At 41.4% G+C, this 13,326-nt stretch overlaps 1 protein-coding gene across 1 annotated transcript; it reads left to right on the top strand.

The window, feature by feature from the left end:
- The first annotated feature begins 1,867 nt into the window (after positions 1-1,867).
- Positions 1,868-13,032, top strand: ALDH8A1 (aldehyde dehydrogenase 8 family member A1). The gene is made up of 7 exons (XM_039707610.1): positions 1,868-2,116; positions 6,122-6,269; positions 6,649-6,804; positions 8,513-8,662; positions 9,272-9,528; positions 10,319-10,480; positions 11,890-13,032. The coding sequence occupies exons 1-7, from the start codon at positions 1,979-1,981 to the stop codon at positions 12,340-12,342; spliced, it is 1,464 nt and encodes a 487-aa protein (XP_039563544.1). The 5' UTR covers positions 1,868-1,978; the 3' UTR covers positions 12,343-13,032.
- Positions 13,033-13,326: the final 294 nt, after the last annotated feature.

Raw genomic sequence — 13,326 nt, forward strand, 5'->3', positions numbered from 1 at the left:
GAGACAATTCACCTTTGCCCAGAGTTAGTAGTGGGAGACAGGAACTGAAGCACTCGCTCCAGAGTGTCGGTCTGTGGGGTTAACTGAAGTAAAGCTGTGTCCAGAGCAGTGAAGAACACTAAAATGCTGTAGTTGTTATTTAGTTCACAGTCTGGTATGGTCTGTGAGCCATACTACTACTCTTCCTACATGATTTTTTTTGGTAGATAACTTCTTTTGTACTTAGGTGCTTTAGCCCCAGTTCAGCAGCTACCTGCACTTGACCACATTGATGAATTGTACTGTTGCCTGCATGGATATTTATAGAAGTATCAGCAATGCTTTATGTGGAAATAACCTTTGTAAAACTTATGAATCTGAAATACCTGAACACTGTTACTGCAAGTTTATGAATTACCACTATTTGTTATGTCTTTTTAGAGACCAAAAATTGCATTTAAATATTTACCAGTTTCAACATGCCACTGTGAAGGTTTAGGTGCCCTTGGTGGATTCCAGAGATTTATACTGCCAAGCTCTTGCATTGAACTGGTTCCACTTGAGCTTGCCTTCAAGCTTTGAAAATCTTTAGGTTGCCCTTAAATCAGGGAGCAGTTACAGTCTTCAGTTCTAAGACTTGCATAAATTCCTTACTATTTATGGACAAGGAAGTGTAATACACGGTGAACCTCTGATAACTCTTCTCACACATGTTTTGCACTAAATTTTGAGGCTTACTTTTCTGTGATGACTGAAAAGCTACTGCATGCTAGCTTTCCCAGTTTGCAGCTTGGGAGAAGCAGAGGTATTACATAATCCAGTTTCAACATGACTGCACTACCTTTCAGCACAGATTTGAACTCTGCCCAGAGGTGCCACTTGGTTGAAGCATAAATGATCTGTTGTTGTGCAATAGAAGCATATCACCTTTCTTCGATCAAAATATGATTGCATGTTGATCCACGTGAAACTTGATGGCTTGCCAGTTGTCTAGGATGCAAAACCTTCCTAAACTCCTGAATGAGATATTCACAATCTCCTGGTGAGAACATACTGCTCTCTGGGTGTAGCATTTTGAATATCTCTGGAGAACAAGGAGGTGCAATGCAATCTTAAAGCAATTTGATAATCCTCAGCATTGTCTTGGAGAACACGTCTTTTACACAGCTCTTACTGGGCAGTTTAGGTTCTAAACTAATGGGAAACTAATTATAAAAAATGGAAAAACTAATTATATGTAACAGGTTTCTCTGTAGTAAGGGGCTTCCACTGGAATATTTATGGAAGGGAAAGCATGACAGCCAGTGTCTTGCTTTTTTGGGGAGAAAAAGCCTGATGAATTTCTGACAACATATAAGAGTATACCAGGTAGGATTGTGCTTCTCAATTGAGGGGTCACTCAGCTGTTTGTATTGTTTGATGTTTGGTGATCTTTGTGGAAAAGAGTTTCTTATTGCTTAAAATCTTTTGGTTTGAGGTGCATTGGTTTTGGGGATACAAGGAAAAGTACTGATAGAACAGTGAACGTGGGCTGCAGATATGCTGGTCTTAAGTGTCTTTTGTCTGCTGACACTTAGAAGCAGGTTCCTGGCCAGATGTTTGAGTGTTGAATTGTTTTGTTTAGTTGTTGCAAAATGTCTTCAAACTGTAACTTCAAAAACTGTTATAGGTATAAATTCCCCTGTTAAACCATTCGTTTTCTCTCTTTTTTTTTCAGTCTTTCATTTCCTTCAGACAGAGAAAAGCTGGTTTCCAGCAGCTGTCCTGTTCTTCCCTCCTTGCTTCAACTCCTAGAAAAGAACCAAGGGTCACAGTAATACTAATTTTTTTCTCCTTTGGTCTTTCCTGCTGTTGTTGCCAGGGTTTGTTCTCAATTGTAAACAAGTGGTGCAGGAGAGACAGGGGAGGAGTTCGGACTCACTGTGCAAATACATACAGACATACTAATCTGAATTGTTGCCTCGTTGAAAAAAATCACAGGTGAAGCAAGCAGCCAACAATGGCTCACTCAAAGGCTCTCTTAGTGCTGGAAAACTTCATAGGTGGCAAATTTGTTCCTTGTTCCTCCTACATAGACTCCTATAATCCGTCCACTGGAGATGTCTATTGCAGGGTTCCAGACAGTGGCAAAGAAGAGGTGAGTACTATCCACAAGTACAAAAAAGTGAAAAATGTTAAATGCATGTAACAATAACCTTGTGAGTGAGAGAGGCTGGAGGTGAGAGAACAGAAAAATGACTATGTCAATGCCTAAACAAGTAAATCCTTGATTATATTGTAGTATTGTGTAATCTACTGCCGCAGCAGCAAATGCTGCCATTTTTTTTTTACATTTTGCTATTAGAAAGTTATGATCTGGATTCCAAGCTGGTGTGAATCAATAAAGCTTCAGTAGCTTGCATGGAGCTCCTTCAGCTCACATGGTGGGAGATGCCTTGTGCATAAGTTCACAATAACACCCAGACAGGCTGTAAATATAAACAATCTGTGAGAGCAGTGTTTATTGATCTCTTCTGTAAATAAACTTAGAGGCACCATATGCAACTGTGTTCTCCCCTTAGTGTCTTGATGATTTGCAGTTTTCATTTAAAAGGGTTTTTGGCTTGCTGTCTCTTCTCTGAAAATGGTAAAAAGCTTTCAGACCTCTCTGGTTTTTGGTGTTAGCAGTTGGATATTCAGTGGTTGTGATGAGTGTGTTTCCTTATAACATACCCTGTCCTCTGCATCTATAGGGTTTCCTGGTCTTGTGCTCCCTACTGGGGTGAATGTTTCCTGGAACATTGTACATATTTGGGTGTGGATGGGCAATGATGTTCATTGGGGGAGCTGCAGTTTCATTGATGCTGCTTTATAGGGGACCTTAAAGTCTGTGTCCAAAATAGTGTTTCAAACTCACTGAAGAGGAAAGTGACTGGACAGCTTGGATAGCACAGAGGGCTTGGAAAATATTGTCAAATAATGGACAGCATTTTGAAAATGTTTTTTAAAACAGAATACTGCAGTGTGTACCTGTTCTCTTTGCTTGTATTTCAGCCTTATTGACAGCTTCTCTCAGCAGAAACCTTTGCACTGTAATTTCAACTGGGTAAATATTTGTTAGATGCTGGTGACCAAGGGTTAAAGAGTAACAGGTTGGGTTTGTTGGAATATATCTGTGTAAGTTCATTCCAATCCTAATTATGCCTGAAAAGTTTGCTCTTTGATGTGCAGGAGCAAATCTTCTTGTCCATTCATTTGCAAAATCATTAAAACCAGAGAGATCTGAGAATGCCAGAGGCTGCTGGTCACTCTAGAGATAGAGTTCAAGCATCCTAAGAGCAATGCTTTTCTCTTTCAGCTTTCTGAGTCAGTGTTTGTGTGTAGCAATGGGAACCCTGATTAAAGAACTGTAAATTTGGTGAGTGCTTTAGTCCTATTTTAGACAACTGCACAAGAAGGTTGTGCTCTGCAGAGCTGGCATCCACTGGGGATGGGTGGAATTTGCTGAAGAAAATGCAATCACATACTACTTGAGGCTATCTAGAAATACCAATTAAGCATCTAGACCAGAGTTCAACAAAGGACTCAGGGTGCTGGTTTCTAGCAAGGCTCAATGTCCAGTTGCATATTATCTTGGTAGATTTTTCTGGGAAGTTAGGTGAAGCAAAGTGAGTTTGTTGCTGACCCCAGAGTTTAATACCAGGTCAGCTGTTGTGGCTATTTTAGCCACTTTCTGCCAAAAATACTGAATGTATTTTTTTCTAGGAGTCAGTTTGTTCCCTAGCTAGATATCTTAAATTCTACATGGCAGTACCACAGCAAGATGAGCAAGTGCCCTGTATATCCAAAAGACAGGCTGATGACTAATTAGTACTGGCAAATATCTGCTTTAAAAACACTTCTCTTTGAAGAACCTGGCTGCTGCATATCATCCTCTGCAAAAGCAAACATCTTGTCCTGAGGGCAGTTCAGCATGGGGTATTTTGATAGCAACTTTTTATGACGGGTCTGGATTGTGTGTTGTTTCTCTGTGTCTGTCTCATGCAGAAGAGGAAAGCAGAAGGAAGTGTTTCAGACACAGGAGTTCATAGTTGAATTCTTATGCATGCTTGCTTTGTGGCTTGACTTTCTTTGCTGGTTTTTGCTAATCAAACTAAGTAACTGTTTAACCTTTGTATGCTTAGTTCTTCTCTACAGATCTCTCTCCTTTTTTCTTCTTACGTTAATTTCCACTTAATTCCTTCCTTTGCTAGATTTTTCTTCTGCTGTTTGTGAAAAAACAATATTTTTGTCCTTTTTTCTAAACCCACTAAAGGGTTAAAAATGCAGACAGTATTGACTGTCTCCTCTCCTGGCAGCACCTGGTGGAAAAGGCCACAGAGGAGAGGACAGATCAGCAGCAGCACAGGATGGGAGGGTGGAAGAACAAGTTAATTAGTGAAGGTGGTGTGGTTTCACAGAGGGTGAACATTTCAGGCTAGCATGGCATCTGCACTGGACTCACTCAGGAAGCTGCAGTTCCCCTTTCCCAGGCCTGGTTTGGTCCTGTTTCAGCTGTTCAGTGGCTGACAGCCTGCTGCTATTGGCACTTGAGCAGGAGGTTGTGGAACTACAGTCGAAAGAGAAGAGTCTAGGTTTCTGAGCTTGGCCAGTGATCCATGTGACTCTGCACGTTGGTTTATTTCCCACCTTGCCCCCTGCACTGGTGGTGTTCTTGCTTTCAAGCTCTGGGTGTTATTTTTACAGGGCCCATAAATTCTGATGTGTGTGGGAGGAGGAAAGAGAAGGGGTATATAGATTTTATTTTTTTGCTTGCTTGAACTTTTGTGCCCTCATTAGTTAAAAAGTCTTTGGAATAGCTGTAAATTATTTTGTGATGGTTTTTATTTGACCTGTCACAATCTGAAGGAACAAATTCAGAACTCATTTTTGTGGAATTGGTGGAAAGGAGCCTTCAGTAACTTCATGGGGACTAGCAATATGGCAACATTCAGGGAGGTCATAATGGTCTGATCAATATTACATCAGCATCCTCCTAGTTATTGATTTTGGCAGATTTCCCAAACTGGAGAAATTGTATGAGGAAAAATTTTAGGAACTCAGCTTCGACAGCTGTGACTAAACCACCACTTTGATGCATATATTAGACATGGGGAGTATGGTATAAGTGTTACATAGGTAGCCAAAGCTGGGAAATAGAGCAGTTAGAATATGGAAGGATATTGATCACCATCTTTAGTTAGTGTGAGACTGGCAAACATGAAGAAGGAACTGCTTATAAATCAACAGACAGATGCAGGTAACTTCCATTTAAGAGTCCAGAGGAAATGATTGATGGGACAGAAAGCCTTCTGCTGAATTTTAATCCTTTGAAGATGGGTCTGCTTCAGAAAAGTGCTGGTAATCTGCCACTGTTCAGAAATGTCATGCTGAAGGACTGTGCATCAGTCATGTACATCTCAGGCAATATACTGATAGGAGTGGTGTGTATCTGTATAAATACATAATGATTCTTACCTGTAGGCTTGTTAGATGTCTGGTAAGAGAACTGACTAAACTCCCAGAGTTGAAAAAGGAACATTTTTTTTTCCGTGAGGGCATTAATGAATTTCTAGCTGTGATCAGGTAAGACAAAATTTTCCTCTTGAATGTCCATTCTCTAAATATATTCTTAGTCATTGCTTGAACCAAATGGTAGAAATCAAGAGCTAGCTGAGCATCCAGCCCCTTACTTTCATCATTGCCTGCTGTGGTGAAGTCTTGTGTTGCAAGGGTTGTGCATGTTGAGACTGAAGCTGCATTTGCTCTTGCTCTTTCCTCCATGAGAAAAAAGATTTTTTTTTGTTTTGGCCAGTGGCACCTGCTGGTGCCAGCTGACCATTCCAGAATTTCTTCCAGGCCTGGAGGGTGGCCCACAAGTTGCTGTATTTGGAGAAAAACAAGAATTCCAGTGGAAGTTTCTTTTCTAGATATTCTGTTTCAGTAACACTTCTTGAGTCATGGGATAGTGTCTTGATAACAATGGAGAAGCTCTAAGGAATTGTCATCTCCCCAGCAATGTAGTCTGGATTATTAGTCTCTGAAATATAAATTTATCTGCTGAGTGTTTAATATTTTCTTAAGCCTTTCATTAGCATTCACCATCCCTCTTTTGCTTTTTAAGGTGGAAGCTGCTGTCAAAGCTGCCAAAGATGCCTTCCCAATTTGGTCCTCAAAAAGTCCATTGGAAAGATCTCAGATCCTGAACAAGTTGGCAGACCTGATTGAACATGACCTGGAAGCATTTGCACAAGCAGAGTCAAAGGATCAGGGTAAGAACTGGAACAGCTGATCTCAAATAAGTGTGCCTTGCTGAATATTGAAATGGAGGATTTGGATGATTTTTTTTTTTATGGTATGAGCTGTTGGAGCAAATTGGGGTAGATGCGCATGAACCTTGAGGAGGTTTTGGATTTGGGATTCCTGGGTGATTCTTGCTTTTCGGAATTACTGACTGTGACTTCAGTTGTCAGATATTTGGAATTGCTAGAGGGGAGCTGTTGTCATTGACTACGTTTGTACTGTGCTGGCGATTACTTGGGCACAGGACAAAAGACATTTCCCATAAGACACACCAATCAGCTTTGAGAGCAGACTATTAAAGCAATGTTTCTGTCCATGATGACAGCAGCAGGTTTGCTTTTGTTTCAGGAAAAACGATTACGTTTGCCAGAACGGTGGACATCCCTCGGGCTGTGCACAACTTCCGATTCTTTGCCTCTTCCATCCTTCATCACGTCACAGAGTGCACCGAAATGCCAACCATGGGCTGTGTGCACTACACCTCGAGGGCACCTGTGGGAGTTGGTATGATAATCCTCACATGCTGAAATGCTTGGCAGAATGTCTGCCTCCGTAGGGGCTCAGCAAAGAGTTTTTGAAAGCATTTATTATCTCTGAGTCATGTGCTAAACATGGGCTTGTCTGCTAAAGCATCAGCAACTTCATGTAAAGTCAGTTGTATGACTTCATGGCAAAAAAAGAAAAAAGACTGCATACCTGAAAAGCTTCATCTACTGCTCTCAGCTTTACAGTCTCTCTTGTGTTTTGTCCGTGTGTGTCTGTGGCTGAGCATTACAGCTGTGGGTCAGTGCGATGTGCAGAGCACTGAGCTCCTGCTCCAGTGGGCAGAGTGGGATCCTCTCTCCTTTGGGAAAGCAGTAGTAGTCTGTGACCCGAGTGCACGTGGGTGAATAAGCCACTCTAGCTGGGGAATTGCTGAACTCAGCCACTAGATGCTGCTGCTGCTTCAGAAAATAAAGTCCTATGCTGACAAGTAGCAGTGTTGTAATGATTTCATTATTAGGTTAAGTTATACAATATAACATAAATAACATATAACATTAAATATTTGTGAGTTCTCCACATTTTCACTTGAATTACTTAAAAGTAAAATTGGCTAACTTAGAGGACCCTGTTAAAACTTTTCTTGAGCAGTGGACAACATGACTTTTTCTGGTAAAATTATTCTCATAAGGAAAAGTCCCTCACTGAATCTGCACCATCAAACAGAAAGAAATCCTGTAGCTTTTGTAAGGAGCCACACATGACAATTACAGATTTTTTTCATAATTTCCTACTAATATGTAAAGTGAAAATATTCCTAAAGGCAATTACTGAAAATAATTCTGGTCTTTCAGCAATTCATGAGAACAACAATTTATATAGTGATAAATTTTGGCACTCATAAGTTAGACTAAAATTTATCTGGAAAATGTGTGCTGTATATTATACAGAGTTTGTTTAATATTAAAATTGAAAATTAAAAAACAGCTTGAAAGAGCAAGAGAAAGCAGGAATGTGATCTGAGCTGGCACATTCAGCTTGGAGAAGAGAACGCTCTTGAGAGACCTGCAAGAGAGCTTAAGAGAAGGGGGACTTTTTGCAAGGACATGTAGTGATAGGACAAGGGGGAATGGCTTCAACGTGAACAAGTGTTAGGAAGAAATTCTTTACTGTGAGGGTGATGAGGCACTGATACAAGTTGCCTGAAGAAATGGACAATGCCTCAACCCTGGCAGTGTTCAAGGCCAGGTTGGATGTGGCTTTGAGCAACATGGTCTAGTGAAAGGTGTCCCTGAGGGGTTGGAACCAGATGATCTTTAAGGACCCTCTCAACCCAAACCATTCTATAATTACTTTCACTTGCTCTTTGCTAATACAAAGTATTACCACAGACAAGTTGTTGCAAATTGTTGTTATGCCTAACCTTGCATTAATGTTCCTGCAAAACATTAAAAAACTTATTGAGAATATAAGATTCTGCCCTGAAGAAGCAGCAAAACTTATTCAGAGAGCTCAGCTGATCACTTTTAGAATTATTTGCACAGGTCTTTTAAGACGTTATCTCCCTGTGAGAAATGCTGCAAATTTATTGTACATATTGTCTGGAAATAAAAGCCATGGCCAAATTCCCTTCATAGATCTGAATTGGTGTATATAATTCTTGAGGTCAGAGAAATGAGTTTTGTATCCCAGCAGACTGACCTCCTGTCTTCGTGGTTTTGTTTTGTAGCTGGTTTAATCAGTCCTTGGAATTTGCCACTGTATTTGTTGACTTGGAAAATAGCTCCTGCCATTGCATGTGGAAATACTGTGGTTGCCAAGCCAAGTGAGATGACATCTGTCACAGCCTGGATGATGTGCAAGCTCTTGGAGAAAGCAGGTAAGTCCTGCAGCATGCAAAGGAACAGGAATTGAATGGAAATGCTTGTCTGTTCATTGGGTGTTTTTTAGTTGAAATCAGAAGGGGCTCAGAGGCTTTGGGAAAGACTGCTGTAGCTGAATGTTGCACTGGAGAACAGAAGGCTTTCTCTGTTCTCATACTATCCTGTTTTCCATATCCAGCTATTGCTCATTTTTCCCCACTATCTTCTGATGAAAAGTTTTGCCTCTCCTGCACTTACCAGTGTCTCCTAAGTCTGTGGTGCAAGCAAAGGAGCCATGAGAGAATAAAGGAGTGAGAATCAGCTCTTGGTAACTGTGTCACGGCTGTATTTGTTACACTATTAATTAAAACTGGGAGAACAATTTCTTGTTCCACTCTGGTGATGCACGTCAGACAAGTTTGATCAGTGGGACTGCTTTTATCATTTAACCCATGACCCATAGAGCTGTCTAACATCGTGCATTTCAGCTGCCACTGAAGTTGAGAGTTAGTATTTTTTGCCCTCGAGCTGCTGGTAACTTTCTAACTTCAAGGACAAAACAAAGTGAAGTGACACCCTCGGGGAGACAGATGGTTACAATGACCGTGTGCCTTTGTTCCCATCAGGAGTGCCTCCTGGGGTGGTGAATGTCGTGTTTGGAACAGGGGCCAAGGCAGGAGAGGCCCTGGTGTGCCACCCCGACGTGCCTCTGATCTCCTTCACGGGCAGCACGCTGACGGCGCAGCGGATCACGGAGAAAAGCGCTCCGCACTGCAAGCGCCTCTCGCTGGAGCTGGGAGGCAAAAACCCCGCCATCATCTTCGATGATGCCGACTTGAGCCAGTGCATCCCCACCACCGTGAGGTCCAGCTTTGCCAACCAGGTGCCTCCCGCCCCTGTAACACACAAGCCCCGCTGGCAGCAGGGTGGGACCATGTCTGAGGGTTTGTGTGCATGCTGCGCCTACCTTTGGATCTGAATCTCAGATTGTCAAGGTCTATTTCAAGATCGTGTTTGAGAAGATCCTAAGTAGAAAAATATGAAAAAGGTTTCATTATTCCACAGGGAGGGACACAGAGTAATAAAGGCTCTTCCTTGTGCTCTCCATCAGAAGATAACAAGGTGTTATTACTCCTCTCAAAGTACATAGATTTTTTATCTCTCATGGAAGCAGCTGCTTTAAGTTCCACTGAGTAAGAAAGTGGGAAGCTTGTTGATTTGTTAGAATTAAATTAGGGGACTTCCCCAAAAATTTTACCAACATTATTCTTCCCTCATCACCACCCTCAGGAGAGAGCACCAAAGCCAGGAAATTGTATCTGGGCAAATGTTAGGAAAATAGCTTGGTATCACAGAGAGATTATCAGGAAATGGAGAGAGATCATTCAGAGTTGGAAATCATGTTTTCTATAAAAAATGTTGGAGAAGAAAACATGTAATTTATAAAATTAAATTTACTTATGGTGGTGATTGCATGATATTGATACAGTTTTGCCTTTTCCTTCTCCTTTTGGAAAAAAAATCCTACTTTGCAGTGCTGGTTAACGTAGTTTGCACTACCAAGAATGCAGGCACACAAGTGAACTGGGTTGTAATTCCTAATATATGTCAACAGTGCAATGTATTATGAACCAATATTGTTGATTTCTAGTTTATTTCTTTGTTTTTGATAGGGTGAGATCTGTCTCTGCACCTCCAGGATCTTTGTTCAGAGGGGAATTTACAGTGAGTTTTTGAAGAGGTTTGTGGCAGAGGCCAAGAAGTGGAAGACTGGGAATCCCTCAGATCCTGCAATTGATGTGGGAGCACTAATAAGTAAAGAGCATCTAGAAAAGGTGATGCTACATGGAGTTTATGTGATTTCATCTCATCTTTTAGAGGGCTAAAAGGTAGTTTCAGGACTATGTGGGAAAGGATCTTGTCATCTCCAAGATCAGCTTTGAGGGATGATAAAGCCATTATAAGGTATCTTTTTAATGAGATTTCTGTTGCCTGTGGCTTGGGATCATGTGATTGCTCTGAAAAAAAAATCAAACTCCCTGGGGAAAATAATTTAAAATGGCAAAAGTATATTTCCTCCTGTTTGAATGAGATAATTATAATTTCTTTTAAGTCCTGAATTTATACTCACAAATCTTAGAGTTCAACAACATTTTCTTGGATTTTAATAGTGCATTTGCAAAGATCACTAATTTACCTAATAAGTTAGTTGACAAGGTAAAAGTTTTATTTTTATATCACTCTGGCAAATTCAGGCTTGTACAGAACAGTTTCCTAGAACTGCTTGCAGTAATTTGTAATGGTCTAGCTGTGTGGAGAGCAGCTGAGATGGTGCACAGTTAGACACAGTCTGCTTTAGTGGCTTATATGAAATGAAAGTTGTGGTGTCAGAGTTCAGGGAGAGCAGATGCTTATATCCCAGAACTCTCTGACGCAAGAAGCAGACCAAAAAACCACAGAGTGAGAGAAAGCCAGACCTTTGATATGCTTCCCTGATGCCTCAGAAGGTTCTCCAGGTTCTCTTGTTCTGAAGTAGAGTGGTAGCAACACCCACTTCCTGTGGACCTTAGTCTGTAGCACCACAGAGAACTCCCACGTTTTACCTACCAAGGTGCCTAAAAGAAGAAAAAGATAAGGAAGTCTTGTGGTATCTCTGTGGTCTTTCTGTAAGGAGGGAAACCAGGCAGCGACTGCAGAACAGCAGAAGCAGATCAACAGAACATCCTATGTGTTCAAGGTAGCAAGCATATGGTAGCAGCAGCCGTGGAAACATCTTTAATCATTTATTGATGAGATTTTCTGTACCATTCATGGCTTCATCGTCCTCGTGGCATGTAAACATTGAGAAGTCTTGCCTGTGAGGCAGGAAAATACTACTGATTTCTTGGAGTAAATGAGTGAACCATGGTATGGGATACATGGCAAACTGCTCCTGGGGGAGGGAGGCTCTGGAACCACTTGTGTTTTCACTGAGTCCTACCCTTTTGACCATACTTAGTGGGAAGGGCCAGCAGTGTTGTCTGCTAGGCTAGTAAGTATTAGGAAAGAGAAAACAATTACTTTTTCAGCAAGAAATACACAGCTTTGCTTACAAAGAAGCATAACAACAAAATTTAGGGAATGCTGCCCTCTATTGTAAGAGGGCAGCATGTTCCAGCTAGAGTTGTTCAGGGGCTTCTGCTGATGTGTGAACTCTTGGGATTTGGTGTCCTTTAGCAGTGATGTTTTTCTGCTGCTTCCCCAGGTAAGGACCTACGTGAAGAAAGCCCAGGCTGAAGGAGCCAGAGTCCTCTGCGGAGAGGGAGTGGATCCTTTGGCCCTCCCACCTGGCAACCAGAAAGGCTATTTCATGTTGCCCACAGTAATTGCTGAAGTCAAGGATGAATCCTGTTGCATGCAAGAAGAGATCTTTGGTCCTGTGACGTGTGTGGTAGCATTTGATACAGAAGAGGAGGTGATCAGAAGAGCCAACGGTGTGAAATACGGCTTGGCAGCCACGGTGTGGTCCGGCAACGTGGGACGCGTTCACAGGGTGGCACACAGGCTGCAGTCTGGATTGGTGTGGACCAACTGCTGGCTTGTGAGAGACCTGAACTTGCCATTTGGTGGGATGAAAGCCTCAGGCATAGGCAGGGAGGGAGCAAAGGATTCCTACGAGTTCTTTACTGAGGTCAAAACTATCACAATAAAGCACTGACATATGTCAACAGAAGTATTTTAGAGTGAAATAAATGACAGCAATTTGAGTTACCAAAAATGGCTCCTTAGAATACAGACTGTTGCTGTTGTGGCCATTCCTTTCTTGAACTTTGGTCAAGTAATATCAATGACAGCTGAAAATGATCATCCCAAATGCTAATGTAAAAGTCAGTTTTTCATGTTGGATGAAAAGGTCAGTGTGGACTCCACAGTCAACCCATCTCAAGCCAGATGACTTGCCTGTCTTACAGATCCTAAATCTTTTTGATACTTTTGATATTCCTGCTTCAAAAATCTGTCCCTTTAAGACAGATTGGAGAAAGAGTAATATATTACAGTAGCTCTGGTTTGTGAATTACCTTGAGGGACAAAGTAACAAGTACTACATGGTGAGACTGATATTGTAAAGGGGAATCAGCTCATTTTCACTCTAAACAGTGTCGTCCACACATTCACCCATATTGCACCTCACTGGTATCGGACAAGGGTTGATACTACACTACACTGAAAGCCTGAGAAACTCTCTTCAACCTGCTACGTGGTTTTAAACCATGGGGTCATGACATTCTCTTAATATTCACAGAACCAATAAATGTTTTAATTATAACCTTCTTTATGGTTGGGAGCTGAATCATCCTAATACCTGTTCTCTTGTCTATTTTAAAATTAAAGCCTTTTGTCACTTCAAGACCTCAGTGATAGTGGTTTTTGCATCTCTGCACAAAAATATTGGCTGCATCACAAACAGCGTCACTCTTCTTTAATAGAATCCAGAATTTACTCCTGAGAGAATGAACTGTTGGAAATATTTGTCACTAAAATATAAAACCACTTCCAACTCTTCCTCTTCCTTTTGCTTGCAGGGATTTTTTTAATCAGGTATCTCACAAACTTGTTTGCTTTCCACAAAAAGAGAAATAGAGTTGGATACACCTCCACAGGATTCCACCTGGTTGCAGGGCAGAGCTAGCAGCCATGCTGG

This window comes from Passer montanus, unplaced genomic scaffold (assembly GCF_014805655.1).
Source record: "Passer montanus isolate IOZ18808 unplaced genomic scaffold, ASM1480565v1 scaffold2, whole genome shotgun sequence".
Taxonomy (NCBI): domain Eukaryota; kingdom Metazoa; phylum Chordata; class Aves; order Passeriformes; family Passeridae; genus Passer; species Passer montanus.

Coding starts and splice junctions, on each gene's coding strand:
- ALDH8A1 (XM_039707610.1), top strand. CDS start 1,979: ATGGCTCACTCAAAGGCTCTCTTAGTGCTGGAAAACTTCATAGGTGGC. Junction 6,805..8,512: donor GAGGGCACCTGTGGGAGTTG/GTATGATAATCC, acceptor TTTGTTTTGTAG/CTGGTTTAATCAGTCCTTGG. Junction 8,663..9,271: donor CAAGCTCTTGGAGAAAGCAG/GTAAGTCCTGCA, acceptor TGTTCCCATCAG/GAGTGCCTCCTGGGGTGGTG.